Here is a 20,417-nt window from a genome sequence, read left to right on the forward strand (position 1 = left end):
TTTAATACGAATATTTTTTCTTTTTTGCCTTTGAAAAAAATTATCTTCATTTTTCTTTTTGTTTTGGGGAAACATTCAATCTCTCACATTGAAAAAAACTTTTGGAATTCTTTTTTTTCTCATTTTCTTTCATTCAAAATAAAAACACGAATAAATTGAGGAAGATAGAAGACAAAATCGCCATAGAGAGTCCAATTAAACCCATCGAAAAATCCCAATTATTTAAAATGTTATCATGTGAATCCTTACCTTTTTGTCCAAGGATTTATTTTTTTTTCTTCTTTTTTTTTCAAAATTGATTATTAGTGCAACGAATTCTTGAGTAGCAATGGAAGTCCAGTTTTGGTTTTGTTCTTGGAAACCAGAATTGTCGCTGTATTCTTAGTCTTTGATTCACTGCCAGATGTAGATGACACCCTTCCAGTAGTGCTCCTAGACACAGTCAAGGGTTGATTGTTGTTGCACTTGGTGGAGTCAGGACTGCTAGAACCTTTATCGGCGGCAGCAGCTGAAGCTGCTGCTAGAAGTGACATGGTTTCCTTCTTAAGTTGATCATGCTTCAACAGTAGCATCTTTTGGGCTTCTTCGAGACTCTTCTGGCCATTTCCATTGTTAATACTTCTGATGACTGCATCAAAGTCCCAATTCATATTTGAGCTGTTATCAAAAATTCCCTTCGACTCAGAAAGCTCCATTGGCTGCAACAGCAACAAATCAAAAATAAGAAACCAGTTGAATCAAAACTCTTCAGGCTTTGATCTTCGGAATTTAAATCTATACAGAATTCAGCACTGGTTGTCCACCAAAGGACCTCTCTTGCATCCTAAGAAATCACAAACCCTAGTAATTTCCAAAAAATTGAAACTGACATTACAGAGCTGACTTGGGCGCTCTTATATAATATTATTTTCCTTTGGAAATCAGTAAAGCGTAAGTGTTTCAAGGATTTCGAGTAAATATGGTTCCTAAGTCAGGTCAAAACCAGCAACTAGGTAAGTATCACCGGTTAAGTAAGTAAGTAAGTATGTTGTGTCTACTAGAGCCCTAAAGATCATATTCCTGCTCGTTCTCAAACAAGAGAGTTACATAATCTTTTTTTCAACCTTTGAGACGGCTAGATCACAAACGGTAAGAGATAGGAAGTTTCGGTCTTCGACGATCCCCCCCCCCCATAAGTCAACATTATCTAGAACAGTCTTTCTTTTCTTCCCCCTCCTCACTCCGCTCCAAAACTATATTTTTGATTCATTTCGAAAACAGCTTCTAGTTTTTTTTTCATTTTCAAATATGTTTTGGAGGTAATCAAAGTAAATGTATCGTCCTTAGACATGTTAGACACCTATGCTCGAAAACATATCGTTATCGAATTTTCAAAGGCCAAAGTTTAAGCACTTTGGAGGCTTTGCAAGGCCTAGACTTAATCGGTAAGGTAAGGAACGCGTCATTGATGTATTTTTCTCAATTATTTTTCAAAAATCCTTTTTATTTGTTCGAAAGCTTGTGATACGGCTAGAAGCCAAACAATAAGAGATAGCGACTTTTAGTCTTCGACGACCTCTACATAAGCCAACGTTTTTTAGGACAGTCTTTTCCTTTTTTCCCCACACCCCTCCTTCCCAATAAAAACATGTTTTTCTTTGGTTTTCTTCGAAAAGGATTCCTAATTTTTTTTTTCATTTCCGAATATTTACTGCTACTCTACGGAGAGAGCAGTATATACATTATAATCCCTCGATTTTTTCACCCCCCAAAATTTCAATCATCCACCCCCCGGAGACCACTTTTTTCAACAAATCTTCACGTTTCAGAAGATTTCTGTGAGAAATGTCGTCACGCTGTTTGTCCGTCTGTCTGTCTGCCCGTCCAACTGTCATCAGTTCTAAAGGCTAAACGGTTAGAGATAGAGACTTGGGACCTTCGCGGGACCCCCCATAAGTCGACCCAAGGATCGTTAACATGCCCCTCATTTTCCCCCCACCCCTCTCCTTCCCCTCAAAAACCATGTTTTTTGGAATTGCTCGAAAACGCGTGGTGCGATTTTTTTTTTATTTTTGGATATGTTTTAGAGATTAACCAGGCGAACATTTCGTTCATATACGAAAATACCGTTGAATCATACCTAATAACGGCTTTTCAAGGTCAAAGATTAAAAAGACACTGAGAGCGCATTTATCAAGCGAATGGGATCATGTTTGGGTTCGTTGGAAAGGTATTGGAATTTCCGACAAAACTGAACCGGTTTCAATAGGTTTTGAATCGGTAATGAACCGGTTCATAACCGATAACAAATTTTATTTGAAAATTAATCATATTACTATTTTGGGGGATCTTTTGAGAGATTTATGAATCGATTCAAATCGGTTGAGTACCGGTAAACGGTAAATGATGCAAATGTACTTTTGCGGTATAGCATCTCAGTTACGAGTCCGAGCATTTCGCAAAGCCTGGGACGCTTTGCCAACCCTTTTTTGGAGGTAGTCAAGATGAATATTTCGTTCTTGACACTTATATTCGAGCTTTTGAAGAGGATCCTTTTAGTGATGCTTCGATAGAGCTTGATGCTGTTGCGAGGAGCCGTCTAGAACGCTGGGTGTCGACTGTCGAGGGTCTCAATCGCATTTACAGTAGCCATCAGGCTTGGAGCTTGATACGACACCTCGGCAACGACCTCAACACCGCCAAGACTCTTCCATAAGTCACTGCGAACGCTGCGAACCAAATTGCTCTTGAATGGCAAAGTTGGTAAGACCGTGGCTAAGCCAAAAATAATTCGGAATGTTGCCTCTGAGGTCGATCGCCTGTCCGCACCTTTTTTGTGGACGAGTTCACTTCGGCTATTAAAGCGATGAAAAACAGGAATTCGGTAGGCATTGACGGCATGTATACTGAACAGATAAAAAATTTTGGACTCGTCACTGTTGATTGGATCCTTAAATTCTTGAACCATTGCTTGTATCATCGCAAAATACCGAGTGAGTGGCGAATAGCTCATGTGGTGGTAATTCTGAAGCCCGGAAAAGATGTCAACGATCCGAGGAGCTACGCCCGATTTCTCTTTTTGAAAGTATGCTGTTGCAAAAGATTGCCCCTGCCGTAGAGGACAACCTGGTCGGAGAGCAAGCTGGGTACTGCTCTGGAAAATCCAGCTCTGGTCAACTTTTGAACCTTACTGAATTTATTGAGAATGGTTTCGAGGAAGGCAAAATAACAACTGTTGCCTTCATCGACCTCTTGGCAGCTTTTGACACAGTAAACCACAAAATCCTTCTCTCAAAGATCTACAATCTGACAAACGACTACGGCCTCGTACGGATGATTGGGGTTCTTTTAAAGAACCGCAGATTCTTTGTTGAGTTCCGTAGTCAGAAAAGCAGATGGAGACTGCAAGAAATGGCCTACCGCTAGGTATTTTCCTGGCTCCTACTTTGTTTAATATCTACACAAATGATCAGCCACTGCCGTCTCCTTCAAAGGCCTTCTTGTACGCAGATGATTTGGCTTTAGCTGTTAAGGAAAACACGTTTCAAGACGTGGAGTCCCAGCTTGAAACCTGCCTTGGTGAATTTTCCAAATTCTACAAGGAGAATCAACTAAAGCCAAATCCCTCTAAAACAGAGTTGTTTCCATCAGCGTCACAAGAGGGCCAAGACTCGCTTGAATGTAAGATGGGAGGGAAACTTTCTAAGTACCTTGGAGTAACTCTCGATCGAACTCTCACGTACAAGACCCACTGCAGTAATGTTAAAAACAAGATCAAGACACGAAATAACATACTGCGAAGACTTATCAACGTTCAGTGGGGAGCTCAGCCAAAACTGATGCGTACTTCTGCACTTGCCCTATCTTTTTCCGTACGCAAGTGAAGTACGGGAGAGATCCGCGCACGCTAATGGCCTCTACACACTAGGAGCAATTTCTTTAAAAAATGCCTTTTTAAAGAAAATTTCTCTTATTCTTGTAGGCAGACACGTCAGAATTAAAAAAAAAAGGAAATGACGGAGTCGCCAGAACTGGAGGAGGTTATTGCGAAAGGCCCGGTCCCTTAAAGGAACGTTGCAGCCACGTAATTAAGTCGCCGATCACGATTAACCAGTAATGAAAAAATAAATAATTTTTGACCAGTTTCACTGGTTCTAGAATATTTTAAGTAGTCTTTGTATTCTTTAAGTTTAAACTCCTCGTTAAAATTTAGAATTCACTTTGAAAATTGTGATTTTATTCTTTCATTCAGCTACTTTTCACTTTAAATTTTTTTTATTCGCATATTTCTCATTTCAAGTTACATAATTATTTCAAATTCTTTCCTTTTGAAATATCCGTTCTTGTAACCCAACGCTTCTTTTCAATTCTAAATACAAAATATCTGTTGCAGGAGAATATTGAAAGGGTTTTCAAATAAAAAGCTTTGACATTTCATAGGGTTGAGCGTCAGATATCAGAGAAAATTCTTTTCTCTTTAATCTATCTTCAAATAAATTAAAGACTTTCTTCAGAAAATCCATTTGGAAGAATTAAATAGCAATTTGCTGAAAGATTCAGTGTAGTAATGTATGATCAAAAATTGAGCACTCACCTCATTTGTCTGCCTCCATGAATCTCAAGTAGATTTATTGCCCATGAGAATTTTGTCCATTTCCTTTTGTACTAGCGCAATATCATTAAGATGCTTGGCAAATTGAGCATTGAGATGCATGAGTTGCTTCATCTGTTCTCGAACAAAAAAAAAAACAAGAAAGAGAAAGAACAATAAATTACCATTTAGTTATGAAATTACTGCACATCATAGGAGAAACATTACTTTTACGGATTGATCATTGCTTCTGTCCTTGAGACTCATATTAGCTCCTCTGAGTTCAATTTCCTGATTCTTGAGTTCACTCTCCAACGACTCAATCTTTCCCTTGAGTGAAATAACTTCTTTCCTCAAATCATCTGCCATTTCTCCTCCATCTTTTGAGCAACCTTCCATCTCCTGAATTCTCGCTTTCATCCGAATATTCTCCTCCTTGTACGTATGCAACTGTCTCTTCCACTCATCGACATTCTGTGTTGATTCCTGTTCCCCATCAACGAAAAAAAAAATAACATTGATTCCCTATCAATCTCTGGATCACTTTTCATCAAAATCAAGATTCTAAAACACAAACCTGAAGAGCACTCGTGAGGCGTAGATTGTTGCTCTTGAGTGTATTCAGTTCAATTTCCCATTTTTTGGCATTTGCTGAACTCTGTGCCAATGCCAGTTTCAAACGTTCATTCTCATACTTGAGTTGCTGCTCAGACGATGACAATCCATCCATATTGCCCAATTTTGAGTCATTCCCCACACTTCCCAGGGATACAACATTCTTGTGTGATGGACTCTCTGGCTTCACCATTGGCTGAATATAATCAAAATCAGACCATAAGAATTATTCTGAAGGCATCAGAAGAATTGAATGAATAAAATATTTTGCAAATGCATTATGGTGATCTTCACAATTATTGTCGCTATGATAAATTGCTTTGTTCCCATTAAAATTCCACTGCACTGCATCACTAACTTAGTAATAGCCATGGAATAATGTCTCTTTGATCTCTCTCATTTTTATGGAAAATATCGAGCTTGTAAACACAACACTGAGAAAAAAAGAGGGTGTGATTAACTTTTTTTCGTCATAACTTTAACACTTTTAGGTGTAAAAATATATCAACATTTTTTAATGTTAATTTTACACCTTTATTAAAGGTAAAATTAACATGAAAAAGGTTAACTTTAACCCCCAATACACCTAAAAAGGGTAATATTTACACCGATTTCTGATCAATACTGCAGGGTAAAATTAACATTTCCGAAATGCTATTTTAACTTTTTCGGATTTCTCTCAGTGAAGGATTAAAGATTTATACAGTGAAAATATTTTTAGTCAAATTTTGAGTCTGTAAAATTAAATTCTTTTAGCTCGGTATAATATCTTGGAATCAAAATTCGCATCCCTTTCTTTCTCAAAAGATTTGCATAAGTCTATCTCACTCCTTCAGTCTCAAAATTGGACTGAACTAAATTTAATTTGGTGTGATGTTCAAAAGAAGAAGAAGAAGAGTGCGAGAGAGTAGGATAGACATATACAAAACTTTTAAGAAAAGAATGCAAATTTCATATAATCGAAATTCACTTCGAAATTTTAGATCAGGAAAATTTCATACAATCAAAATTTACATCCCTTTCTTTCTTAAAAATTTAGCATATGTTTATCCTACTCTTTTGCACTCTTCTTCTTCTTTTGAACTTCACACCAAATTAAATTTAATTCAATCGAATTTTGAGTACGAAAGAATGAAACATCTATATGCAAATTTTGAGAAAGAAGGAGATGTGAATTTCAATCACATGAAATTTTACCGATCTAAAAGGTGTGCCCGAGCCATTAGAATTCAAAATTGAGGAATTTATACTGCTCTCTCTCTCTCTCTATGGAGTTCGAGAAGTGAAGCATCACACCAAATTAAATCTAGTTCTGTCCAATTTGGAGTCGAAAGAGTGGGATAGACTTATACAAATCTTTTGAGAAAGAATGAAAAGTGAATTTTGATTCCATGAAATTATTCCTAGCTAAAAGACGTGACCAAGGCATACAAGCTTTGCACATGTCTAGTCTATCCTACTCTTTCAAACTCTTCTTCTTTTGAACCTCATAACAAATTCAATTTAGTTCAATCTAATTTTGAGACCAAGAGTGGGTTAGGCTTATACAAATCTTTTGCGAAAGAAAGGAACGAGAATTTTGCGTTTATGAAATTATACTGAGCTAAACGATGCGCCAGAGCAATAAATTTAAACATTCTTATAGAAAATTTAAATTTTAAATAAAATGATATACTTTTAAAAAAATATATTTCTCTGCATAGGACCACATATCAAGTGTGTCAAATTTACAATTAAATTAATTTAAATTAGGGTAAGTGTGCCAAATTCTGGCCAGCTTGCAATTTCGACCACCTTTTTTGTTCCTCGAATTTATATGAACATTTAGATTTCACGTACTCTAAAGATTATACAATGCAAAAGAATAACAAAAAATGTTGCTTCGACAAACGAGATGACGTGAAAAAGATATTGGAAGAATTCCCGAAGAGCAAGGAACTATGACAATGAAGGTGGTCGAAATAGGGCACCAAAGCTATGTCTATATTTTTATTCATTTTAAAATGTATTAAGAATGATTTTAGAGTAAATAAAGACGGTAAACTCTTTACAAGGTTCCAAGCAACACTCTTTCAGAAGAAAGAATAAAAAAATCTATTTGTATTTGAAGTATTACATTTCAAATATGAGACTTTGACGCTTGCATGCAACTTTGCCGAAATTAGGCACAGTTACCCTAAAATGATTTTTTTTTCAGAAAATTTTAAATTACTTTAAAATTTTGCTGTGAATTAACCCTAAATTGTAAAATTCAACGAAAAGACTTTTTTTTGTAAAATGTAGAAAAACGATAAGTAAGCACTACCAAAAAAGATTCTAAGCCACGCCCTGTTCTAGATTTTTAGTCAAATTAATTACAATTTTGGAGAAACAACGTTTTACTGTGTAATGCCAAGGAAAATCCCTTACAAATTTATTTATTAAGCCTAAATAAAACTACCATTCTCCTAATAGTAAATAAGACGCGCCCCTTCAAAAATTTCAGAAATGTAAGATCATTAAGTATGGGAAATGAATGTTTTTAGTTTTTAGTAATGAAAAATCAAATAATCAAATCAAATTAATATAATTTTTTTTTCAATGTAAAAAATGTAAATTTTTTAAAACATGGAGAATAAGTAGACTATCCCTAGCATGACATAATTTTTCGAGAAAATGCTGAGAGAATATTCTATATAGAGGATTTTCTTAAGAAGTTAAAATTGAAGGTAATTTATATTTTTGGCAAGAGAAATGATGAAGGAATCAACACTGAAGAGCGGATTGTCATTTTAAAATAAAATGATTTTAAAAAAATTATTTGTTTCTTTTTACGAATGAATTTTGCATTATGTGTAATACATTAGTTACTGAGGGGACAAAATGTTTATTATACAGAAAATAAATGGCAATATTCAACGAATAATTAAAAAAAATCCATGCTTCAGTATATCGATATCGATCATTCAAGTGCTTCACTTATTATAAAAAAAAAAAGAAAAAAAATTCACCAAACTCTATTCATGTAAAAATTGCTCAATTTCAATTGCGATTGCCAATTAACAAAACTAACCTTTTTTATACATTGTGAAAACGACAGTTCGCAAAATGTAACGCCCGCCCTTGCGATAAATGTTACAGCCTTATTGAAGAAAATTCTCTACGCTTGTGTATGAAAAACTCTTGAATATGGACATAAATTTCTGTAGTGTGTAGGCGTCATAAGGGGCCAGGTCACGCCCAGTTGTAAAATTTATACAAGTCTTAATGGGGGCGTGGTCTACATGTTAGGATCCATTCAAGATTAAATTTCTGTTAATGGTTTCCTAGAATTATTAATCTAGAATAACCTTTTACTGCTTGAACTCCACAGAATACACAGAGAGCACTATTTACAATCCCTCGATTCCCCCCCCCCCCAAAAAATTCCACTTTCCACTCCCCGGGGAACACATTTTTCAACAAATCTTCGCGTTCCAGACGATTTCTGAGAAATGTCGTCACGCTGTTTGTCCGTCCGACTGTCGCCAGCTCTAGAGGCCAAACGGTAAGAGGTAGCGACTTGGGATCTTCGGGGACCCCCCCATAAGTCGACCCAAGGATCGTTAACATGCCCCTAATTTTCCTCTCACCCCTCCCCTTCCCCTCCAATACCATGTTTTTTGCGATTGCTCGAAAACGCGTCCTGCGATTTTTTTCATTTTTGGATATCTTTTAGAGATTACTCAGACGGACATTTCGTTCTTAGACGAAAATACTGTTGAATCATTCCTAATAACGGTTTTTCAAGGTCAAAGATTTAAAAGGCTCTGGAAAACGTATTTCTCATCAGAATGGTATCATGTTTGAGCTCGTTGGAAAGGTCTAAGAATTTCCGATTAAACTGAATCGGTTCCAATCTGTTCTGAATGAACTGATAATGAACCGCTTCATAATCTTTATCCGAAATTTAATTATATTATGAGGTGTATTTTGAGCAATATTTTGAGTGATTTATAAATCGGTTCTATTAATCTTAAAAGTATTTTGTGGGATCTTTTGAGTGATCTATGAATCCTTTTAAGGGCAGAATCACATTGACAGTAAAATGCTCACCGTCAACGTCAAAGCCCTCACCGTATTTTGTTAATTTACGCATTTTCATTATAATTCTTACGCAAATTCTTAATTACCGTGTTACATTATCTCATACTCGGTGACGCTAGGTGAAAATAATATAAGAAAACTGAGGAAATAAAACGAAAATGCGATAAACGGTGAGCAAAAAAACTGTACGAAAAACTGTAGTAAAAAAATCCTAGTTTTTTTGCTTACCGTTTATCGCATTTTAGTTTTATTTATTCAATTTTCTTATACTATTTTCACCTTGTGCCACCGAGTATGAGACAAGGTAATATCGTAATGGAAAATTTCGTAAGAATTGCAAGGAAAATGCGTAAATCAAAGAAATACGGTGAGGGCTTTGACGGTGACGGTGAGCATTTTACTGTCAATGTGATTCTGCCCTAAATCGGTTGAGAACCGGTAAACGGGTTTGAGCAATTGGCAAAGCCTGGGACGATTTGCCACCCTTTTTATAAAACAGATAAATATTACTATATCGGTGATTGATAACCAAAATCTCAAAAGTTATTATTTCGAAGAACTAAAATCGTAAATTTTCGCTTTTCGGGATTTTGGTTCTCTCGGGATTTTGTCATTTCAGGATCTTTACCCTTATTTAAACCCTTTTATCATTGAAATTAAAAAAAAAATGTTTCAGTTGGTCATAAAAAATACAAATGAAGTGGAAATCTAATCTAAAAGTTAATTTCGACTAAACTTATTAAAGAAATTTACGGTTTTACAAAAAAGTAAATGAAAGCATTGTACATCATATTTTGCCTTCTTCTCATTATTGGTAATTCAAAAATTGTAGTAAGTTTTTTTTAATAAATTATAATTATTTTATTATTATCTTAAAAAAATAAATAAAATAGAAATATATAATAAAAGTAATCATAGAAAAAAAAACGGATATGATTTTTTTTAATTTACTCAAAATCTTATTAACAAATTAAAAATTGAAAAAAGTTGAATAAACAGAAAATGTTTTGAAATAGAGTTAAAGGAGTTAAAGTGTTTGAAATATGTAAAAAAAAAAACACCATAAGACTTTAATCTCTCTAAGACCACCACAAATCTTGACTAAGCTAAGCTGACACTCATCCCTAATTTTATTTGTTCACTGAGAAAAGAAAAGAGGGTGCGATTAACATTTTTTCCTCAGAACTTTAACACTTTTTAGATGTCAAAATATATCAACATTTTTTAATGTTAATTTTACACCTTATTAAGGGTAAAATTAACATGAAAAAGGGTACCTTTAACCCCGAATACACCTAAAAAGGGTAATATTTACACCGATTTTGGATCAATACTGCAGGGTAAAATTAACATTTCCGGAATGTTATTTTAAATTTTTTGGATTTCTGGAAAGTTAAAATAACATTCCGGAAATGTTAATTTTACCCTGCAGAATTGATCCGAAATCGGTGTAAATATTACCCTTTTTAGGTGTATTGGGGGTTAAAGTTAACCTTTTTCGTGTTAATTTTACCCTTAAAAAGGTGTAAAATTAACATTAAAAAATGTTGATATATTTTTACATCTAAAAAGTGTTAAAGTTCTGAGGAATGTTAATCGCACCCTCTTTTTTTCTCAGTGCATATTAAAATTAACCCCACACAAGAACTTCCACAAGTAATTTAATTAAAAGCTTTTTTTGGTAATATATAATAAATTCAGAATAAACAAATATTGGAATATACGATTCATGTTTTGGTTTTTATTCTATTTTTCTGATGAGATTGGACAATAAAAATTGAAGATCAATAAATTGAATTTTGGTTTAATTTAATTAAAGATTTAATTTGTCTCAATTAAAATTTAATTGAGACAAAGTTTAGAAAAATAACCCGCCCAAATTTTATTTCAAAAATAAAAAAAATAGTAAAAATTCATATTAAAGCCACTTAAGTCAATTCTACAAATTTTCTAACACCAAATAAAACCTAAACTATTTCCTCTGACTGTATGACGAATTGTTTCCTCTTGCGAATTAAGATTAATGAAGTGTGATGAATTCTCTGGTTAAATCTCACAACTCATAGCCCTTCCCCCCTCCCAAAGAAAAATAAATAAACAAAAACAAAAAGACTCACCTGACCCGAAACAGCTGAAGATGGTGGTTCAACAAGATCAGAATTATTATCATTCTGCATTATTGATGATCGTGATGTTATTGGTGAGGTGTTAGCCGATGTAACAGGAGTAGCTCCTGTTGAACTTCCTGCGGGAAAAAGATCATGGGAAAATTTAAAATTTCTCCCAAGAAAAAAAAAAACACCAAAGATGATCTATTACTAACCGTTGGCATTCTTGGACATGGCATTTTTAGTGGCTTCCTTAACCTCCTTGAATTTCTCCACAAACTTGAGCAATTCCGATTCCGATGAGAATCCCAGGCCATAAACTGTATTAGCCCTAACATCACTCCACTGTCCAAACTTCTGGGAAGTCTGAGTGAAGGACATATTGGGTGTGATGGTTGAATTAATGACAGCCTTACTACCCTCCACACTAATAATTCTATAGAGATTCCTGGAGGAGTCATAGAAGAAGCTCACGGAAACAGCTTTTGTGCTTGCCGTTATCCACGTTCTCTTTGTCTTAGGATCGATGTGAAACACATGAGCATTGCAGGTGAAAATTGGCTGTTCGCTAATCATGATAAAAGAAGGAAGAAGAAAAAAAACAACCATCAGAACACGCGCTGTGATACATCAATTTCAACAGGAAATACCACACAGACACTCAATGTGTCATTATCTATTATCGCAGAGGAGGAAAACCCAGAGAGGATGAGGTTTGGAAAGGCACAATTTTTTTTTTTGCACCACAAGCCACCACATGGCATAATATTTATGTATATGTAATAAAAAAAAGTAAAATAAAATTGGAGCATCAATTGAGAACGTTACGAAAATATCTCATGAGATCGAATCACTCTTTGCTCCTTCTCTCACACTCTCAGAGGCACAATTATTTAACAATTTCATTAAAGAGACAATTCAATTCACTGCGAATGTCGCCCATTGTGTCTCAAATGTGGTACACTTTTTTTTATTCCTCTCTCCCACATTTCTCACTGTTTGCGCCTCAATATCATCACACCCCAAAAAATTGTCGTAATAAAGCTGCCAAAGGACAAGAAAAACTTTACAACTCTACATAGATTAGGATTTCATAGATATGGGTAGAAATTTTCATTAAATTTATTTAGCATTGTAAATAAAGACAGAAAAAAACTTTCAAAGAAAATCTATAAATATTTGTTTTAAATTCTTATAAAAAATATAAAAAAAGCACATTGAATATTTCACATCTTTTCTTTTGAGGCTTCTTTTGATGTTTTTATCTTATTTATGATCAGTAAATGAACTTTGATAAAGGCACATTTTTGCTAAACAAAGTCATCCTGAGTTTAGTTACCGCATTCTACAGCAATATAATAATCCAGAAATTACTTTACATTTATAAATAAAACGTATATGTGTAATAAACTTTTTAGACATTTCACTGAGTTAATGAATGTTAGGTTGTTAATAGCTACACACAAACAAGTTTATATCGTTTTGAATAATGGAGAACGTACAATAACTTGTCTTGTTAACATGTTTTTTGACATTTCAATAAGAAGGAATGAAATTTACATCTAGTTAACTCGCTCATTCTCATAGGAAATTTTGAAAACCTGTTTAAAAACATATGGTAAGGAACCGACGTAATAATTTTTGACAATAATCCGGTAATCGTCGGATGGGAAATTTCAGCCCAGAATAAAAAAATCTTCTTCCCAAACAAAACAAACAAAAGTTATTATGTCCAACGCATAATAACTTTTGCTTGTAAACATCTTTTCGAAAATGCCTATGAGAGTGAGCGAGATGACTAGATCTACGTTTCATTTACTCTCACTGAAATGTCAAAAACATGTTTACAAAACAAAAGTTATTGTGGGTTGAACATAAAAGAAAATAAAATCAAGATCCAGTTATATCGCTCATCTTAATACACCTACACATTAGAAAAATTTATGTCCATATTTGATAGTTTTTTCTATACAGCGTAAGCAACTTTGCTTCAATATGGACATAAATTTCTCTAATGGCATCTACACACTAGAGAAATGTATGTCCATTGTAGAGTTTGTCCTACACAAGCGTAGGGAATTTGCTTCAATATGGACATAAATTTCTCTAGTGTGTAGAGGCCATTATAGGTAGTGTTGAAAACATGTTTACAAAGCAAAAGTTATTGTAATAATAATAATAATAATAATAATAATAATAATAACACTTGCATTATAGAGAGAGTACTGTACCACTTTACGCAATGAATTCCCTAAAATATTATCGTGCGTTGAGCATACAGTAGACTCTCGCTAATTCGGCTCTTTTAAGATCGGGCTATTTTTGAATTCGTGCAGCAGTTGAATTTGAAAAAAAAAGTTTGTTGACATGTTTAAAGTTTCATTATGATTATCAAATGAAAGAAATATGCTCCAATTTACCATGGTTTGGCTTAGTTTTGATGTGATTTTGCATTATTAAGGGATTTTTATAAAGTTTACAATATATATGAGTATGTAAACTCAATACGTGTATGCAGATGAATAAAAGATTGTTCCATTTCAAAAAGTTTGTCGCCCGAATTTCTCTCTAATTCGGGTGACATTTTAGTCCTAAATGCCTGAAATTGAGAGAGTCTACTAGCTTTGGTTCAAAGAACATATTTATATATTTGATTTTTTGACAGTTAGATTGGCAGTAACTTTTGACGTCACGTAAATTACAATAGTCAAAAATAGTACTTGGAGTTTGAAGATTTAAAAATAGTGATTTTGCGAATTTTTGAATCAAATTGCAATTTACTAAATTCACTGTGCTGCTATAGAGAAAACGTCTGGACTATAATAGTTAAAATCGTGGTTTGAGTCTGTGATATTTCTTGCAAATGCTCCCGCGTATGGAATGGAATTCAAGAGCAATATGGAATAAAGAGAAAACAAGACAGGAAACAATAAACAACTTTTATTTTGCGTAGTCACAACTTATTTTACACAAAATATTATGGAAATCGGTTTCAAAAGTCATAAATGAAAGACTTTTTTACTTCTTGTTTTGTCGAGTACTGGATGTATGTATTGTTCGAATTTCAAAGTGTCTCAAGTATAACATGGATAACGTGAAGGTGAAAGTACTCTCCCTTCGAACGTTCATGCCTTCGAATAATGTGAAATTTCTTTTATTTTTCCTAGAGACTTATACACAATTATCACATAATTATCAATAATTGATGATAAGCTAACTAATATTTAATAAAAATGTGTAAGTCTTTTAGGAAAATCAAAAGAAAATTCACATTATTCGAAGGGATGAACGTTCGAAGGGAGAGCACTTTCCTCTACGTTTTCGCATTGTTGTGGGGAGAATCACCGCGGTGTCACATATAAGATTAATATTAATATTAAGAAAAGCCAGAGAGAGAGGTATATAGTATTCAAAATTCAAATGGATTATCACGTGTGTTAGAAAGAGTACACTCTAGTAGAGTAATACCATGAGTAAGATATTACTGTTCGTATTAATTGCTTTGTGAATCGTATTATACAGGCAATACGAGCAATTTTCCATGCGTGCCAATTGTGATTCGGTCAGTTTTCGAGCGAAACGCGAGAGAGAGGCATGATAAAACAGTTGCTATCTTTTTTGGCATTCTCGCAGTTCAGAAAGTATTAATCTTAATATTAATCTTATATGTGACATGGTCATGAGTAACAATGGATTGAAACAATTGAAACAGTCGGCATTGACAATGATTCAAAAATGTCACTCAAGCCGGACGGGCCGGACGCCCTCCTTAAAAAAATTTAAGGCATCAAAAAAATCAAAGATCTTATTTCGAAAGATAAAGGAAAAATACATTTCGTTCGCGTAAGTATATTTTCTTCAAATTTGGATCTGTCTCGAGTATTTTGAATGCTAAATGGATGCCAGTTGGATCTGTCTCGAGTGTCTGAATGCCAAATATGGACATAAAATGTTGTTTAAAATTTATGTCCATATTGAAGCAAATTGATTAAGCTTATGTATGAAAAACTATTCAATATGGATATAAATCTAGTGTGTAGAGACCATAAGAAATCGATATCGATATGTTTTAATCGATTTTAGCTGAATATTTCTAAAAATAATTTTTATAAAACCTTTAAATTAATTGCTTCTACACACTTTAAGCATATTTTGCCAATATCTAACACTGAAAAAAATAGAAGTGACAAAATTACTGCAGTATTTAATATGGACATTGGACATACATTTCTCTAGTATGTAAAAAAGATTATCTTAAGGCTTGGATGGAACTTCAAAGTAATCTGAAATTTTTGAATACGTGCGTGCAACCTAGGCCTAAGATCGTCAGGTAGTAATTTTCAATAATAATTCAAGATATCCTCATGATCTATGTAAAATGCGTTACTTATAGTAAGGCCATGTAACTCCGACGATTGCAAAACTCGGATGCCGCGACCGATTTAACTCCGATACATCCACTTAAAATATAATTTATATTTTTATTTCTGTAATTAATTACTGAAGTATCATATTATAACTATTCTACTTTAAGAAAAACCAAAAATTATATTTTTATCGGTTTAATAAGTGGGTAAGAGAAATATTTTTTAAGCTCGGGTCAGCTGGGTTGTGTACTAAAAATTTAATTTCTGAGAAAATTTTGCTGTTGACAGCTCGTCGCTGGAAAAAGTTTAGTGTTTTTTCTATATAATAAAACATTATTTGCAATCAAAATTATTAATAAAAGTTAGTGTAGTTATTGATCTACAAGGTGAGTAAGAGTTTATTGATAATATATTAATAATTCATACAGAAATAAGTGATTTTTGTGAATGTTTACATTTCGATGCATGTCGGATGCGGTGAAAGTCAATGTTTTGGTTCAGAATTTGCATTGTTCAGGACTCTTTTTCTGTTTCAGATGCCAAAGGGAACAAAAGAAAAGACCTATAAGGACAAGCCCGACTCTAAGGAAGGTATTAGGAATGCCTTGCAGTGTGTACGAGATGGTTCTACCATAGCATATGCATCCAAAACATTTAATGTCCCAAGAACAACACTGCACAACAAATTGACCGGCAAATACCCAGAGGAGTGCCCCAATGGCAGGCCAACAATTCTTTCAAAAGAACAGGAAAAAGAACTTGTCAAATGGATCCTGGGATGTGCGGATGGCTGGCATCCCATCGGGAAGGAACAAGTTCTGGACAGCGTTAAACTCATCTGTGAGGTCTACAAAATTCCAAACCATTTTACAGCTGGAAGACCCGGAGACGTTTAGTTCAGGAATTTTCTTAAGCGTCATCCAGAGCTCAGCATGCGCAAGCCAAAATCCTTCTCATTGGAAAGAGCTACTGTTACTGCTGAAGACCTCACGGAATGGTTTCAGAATTGTCTTAAATATTTCACAGAACACAACCTTCTGAGCATTTCACCAGACCGTGTTTTTAATTGCGACGAAAGTGCCTTCTTTGACACCGGAAGATGGAAATGTCCTGTCCAGGAGAGGTTCACGTGTAGTTCCATCTCTTAAAAATTCAGGACCGAAGCAATGTATCACAGTACTCCTCAGGGTGTCAGCTACTGGCGAACTTGCTCCTCCAATGGCTGTTCATAAAACTGACATTACTCCAAAAATTGCCATTCACAACGCAGAAGGATGGAAAATGGGAACGTCACCACAGAGTGGCTGGATGGATGGGCCACTTTTCTATGCTGGTCTTTATTTCCCGAAAATTGTTTTCCAACATTCAGAGGAGTCCATTATCAATAACCAGCACGATCAGGCCACCGACAATAATCCTTCAAATGATCCAGTCATCCCTGGAAACCAACTCTCTGCAACTTCTGAGACTCAACCGATCTTCGACACACTAAAACAATGCTATTTCTGGCCAGGAGAAATTCCAAAACGTCGTCAGAAGAAGAGGGTCAAAGCCAGCAATGTCAAACACCAGTATATTGTATCTTCCGAGGAAATTATCGCGGAACAGGAGGAAAAATTGAGGCAGGATTTACAAAAAAAAGAAAGAAATTGCTGAACGGAAGTTGACCAGAGAGAGGAACAAAAAAATAAGGGCAGAAGAAAAGGAGATAAAACTAAAGGAGAAACACATGGTAAAGGAAAAGGCTCAAATGCCAATTGAAGCTGAAAAGAAAAAACGTGGAAGGAAGTCAGCCAAGAAAACCGAGGAAAAATCAAAGAATTGAGTGCAATCTTAAAATAAATAAAAATATATATAATTAAATAATAAATTAATGAAATGAATTGATGGAATAAAACTCTAAAAAATGTTTTTGAAATAATATCTTCTCATTTTTATGCATTAAACTTTTCCTTAAAATGAGCATCCGAGTTTCATCGAATTCAACGGAGTTACATAAAAGCGTCGCAGTAACATTCTTGCGCATATATTAATATTATCGTAATTTTATTAATTTTCATCAATATTATTGCTAAAATTCTATTTCTATTATCATTCTAAATTAAACAAAGAATAATTCTATTGATTTGGAATGGGGAAAAAAATATTTCATCAGTCCAAAAACAAGCATTAAAGTCGCACTCAATGAAAAGTATCCGGATTACCTCTCTTTACTATAGTCCTTGTCAAATAAAATCTCTTATCTCTAATCTACATATTTTTCAACTCAAATCAAGTTCACAATGAAGAGTAAATCTCTGCATAAAATCGATTGAAAAATTCAGTGCAAAAAATAATCCCATCAATTTAAAAGCATCCAAAATCTCCTTTGCCTAATGTTCCTGAACAAATAAAAACATCCTGAATTCTCTGGGAATTCTTATGGGGAATCTGATGGATGAATGTCTTTTCTCCAATATCAGCAAAATAACAATCAATTTTCCGCTCTTGTCGTCGGGAAAATCATCATTAGGTGGGCGCGTGGTAATTGTTCATCCGCATTAATTAACATGCCACAGATGATTGCCTTAAAAAGCACTTCTAATGGGATTTTGGTGTTAAATATCTTACATTTTGTGAATTATTGAAGTGATTGGAGAAGCTGAATTCGGTGAAATAGACAACTTTTGAGGGTTTTCTTGAGGGAATTTCAAGGAAAATGAGCATCTTAAGAAGATTATGTGGGAAGGCACTAAAGGAGAAGATCAAATAACTGTTTCTGGATGATTTCTAAGGTTCCCAAAGGTACAAAAGAATGTTCCTGGAGAATAAATATCACGAAATTCTTAGAATTTCTGTCAATAATCAGAGAATTTTGCTACATTTCGAGGCAGCTCATTGAAATTCTTGCTCGGGGGAGTCTGCCCGAATGAGTGGGTGGGGTGGTAGACCCAGAGAAAGCCGAAAACTGTGGGTGAGAAGAAAAATGTGCGAGAATCTTCGGGAGAACCTTCCATTTCTCACACTCCCACCTGCTAAAGTGCTCGAGAAAACCAATATTTATGTCTTTCAAGACCCACAAAAGGCATACAAAATTCCACAAAGGCTTCCTTATGATCAAAAATAACTATCTAAGAGCAATGGGGCACCCAAAAGGGGCTCAAAAAAGCACCTAACAAGATTTTTTGGGTGGAGTTTCCAACGCAGACACTTTTTCCGTGGTCTCCGGATTTTGTTCGTTTTTCGAGGATATTGAGACTTTTTGGAAGATTAAAGATAGTATTTACCCAATATTCTCCTTTCCCGACGTCATTTTATCCACTTTCCGCACACTTTTGTTTACTCACTGATGGAGAAATTTCACTTTTTCCCCGACACACTCGCACACACCAGCTCCCGCACCAACTTGATTTTTTTTACCTCTGACCCCCAGCTTTTGTAAACTGCTTGTTTTGGCAAAACTTCAGTGGCCATTTTAACCTCAAAATCTTTATTCACCATTTTCGCCGCAGTGTAGTAAATGTACAAATTATGATGTAATGTAAAGTAAAATAATGTAAATTATTTTTAAAAAAAATTATATTTGTTTTGTAGATTTGTAGACTAAAAATATGATTAAAAACACGAAACAACATTTTGTTTTATCAATATTAAGTATTTAAATAAAAAATTGTTACTAAAATAAACCAAAACTTTTTTTTTCAATATTCAATTATGAAAACTATAATATTATTTTTTAACGAAGGAGGGATCCCAGAACCCAGTAAACTATACTGCTGATTCTCGATCATATTTAGCCGATTTAGCCAGTATAGTTTGGCACTAAAGTTTTATCCTAAACTGTCATATACCAAATGCTGAGGACTTTGGATTATCAATTAAATTACCTTTGCAAAAATTGCTCTTACGTAATCTAGTTTAAAAAAATTGAGGAATAAAGATTACAAAATAGTTTCATAATAAACCCATTTGACTTTTCAAGGACGATTGAGTTACCCGTAACTCTAAAATAAAATTTTTCCTACACTGAGAAAAAAGAGGGTGCGATTAACTTTTTGTCCTCATAATTTTAACACCTTCTAGGTGTAAAAATATATCAACATTTTTTAATGTTATTTTTTCACCTTTTTAAGGGTAAAATTAATATGGAAAAGGTTAATTTTAACCCCCAATACAACTAAAAAGGGTAATATTTACACCGATTTTGGATCAATACTGCAAGGTAAAATAAATATTTCCGGAATGTTATTTTAACTTTTTCGGATTTCCCTCAGTGTGTGTACACAGCCATCTTATGTTGTATTTTAAAAAATTTAATACCTTTTGACTTCTTCTGGATTTTATTTCTTCTCGAGTTGTTCAGTTGCTTTTTATTTTCCCTACGGGGTAATTAATATTGTGAAACCCTTGTCAATTGTCCGATAAACGCTTTCCTGAAACCTGAGAAACCAACTATTTGCATCGCGAAACCCAAGAAAACCTATTTTTAGGTTTTGGGTAGACGCTAAACCCGAGAATTGTAACGCTTAAATGGGAATGAGTCACCATTTTATTCTTTATTTTTGCTCCTCCGACTTCCCTTAGATTTTCAGAAAGTAAAATACGCTTCTTGTATAGACATTCTTTTCCTATTGAACTGAAATCTAAATCTAAAAATTATTGACCAAATATGACTTTCTTGATTTTTGATTCACCAAATTTATTTTTCTACTG

The 20,417-nt window shown here is 34.2% G+C and overlaps 1 protein-coding gene across 1 annotated transcript; it reads right to left on the bottom strand.

Annotated features, from left to right (window-relative positions):
* Positions 1–49: 49 nt before the first annotated feature.
* LOC129801185 (homer protein homolog 2) lies at positions 50–19,151 on the bottom strand. Its single transcript, XM_055845971.1, has 7 exons — positions 18,992–19,151; positions 11,574–11,926; positions 11,368–11,495; positions 5,148–5,381; positions 4,799–5,056; positions 4,574–4,705; positions 50–698 (listed from the first exon to the last, which is right to left on the bottom strand). Exons 1-6 carry the CDS (start codon positions 19,015–19,017, stop codon positions 4,598–4,600), a joined length of 1,107 nt encoding a protein of 368 aa, XP_055701946.1. The 5' UTR covers positions 19,018–19,151; the 3' UTR covers positions 50–698; positions 4,574–4,597.
* Between the last annotated feature and the right edge of the window lie 1,266 nt (positions 19,152–20,417).

This window comes from Phlebotomus papatasi, chromosome 2 (genome assembly GCF_024763615.1).
Source record: "Phlebotomus papatasi isolate M1 chromosome 2, Ppap_2.1, whole genome shotgun sequence".
NCBI lineage: Eukaryota > Metazoa > Arthropoda > Insecta > Diptera > Psychodidae > Phlebotomus > Phlebotomus papatasi.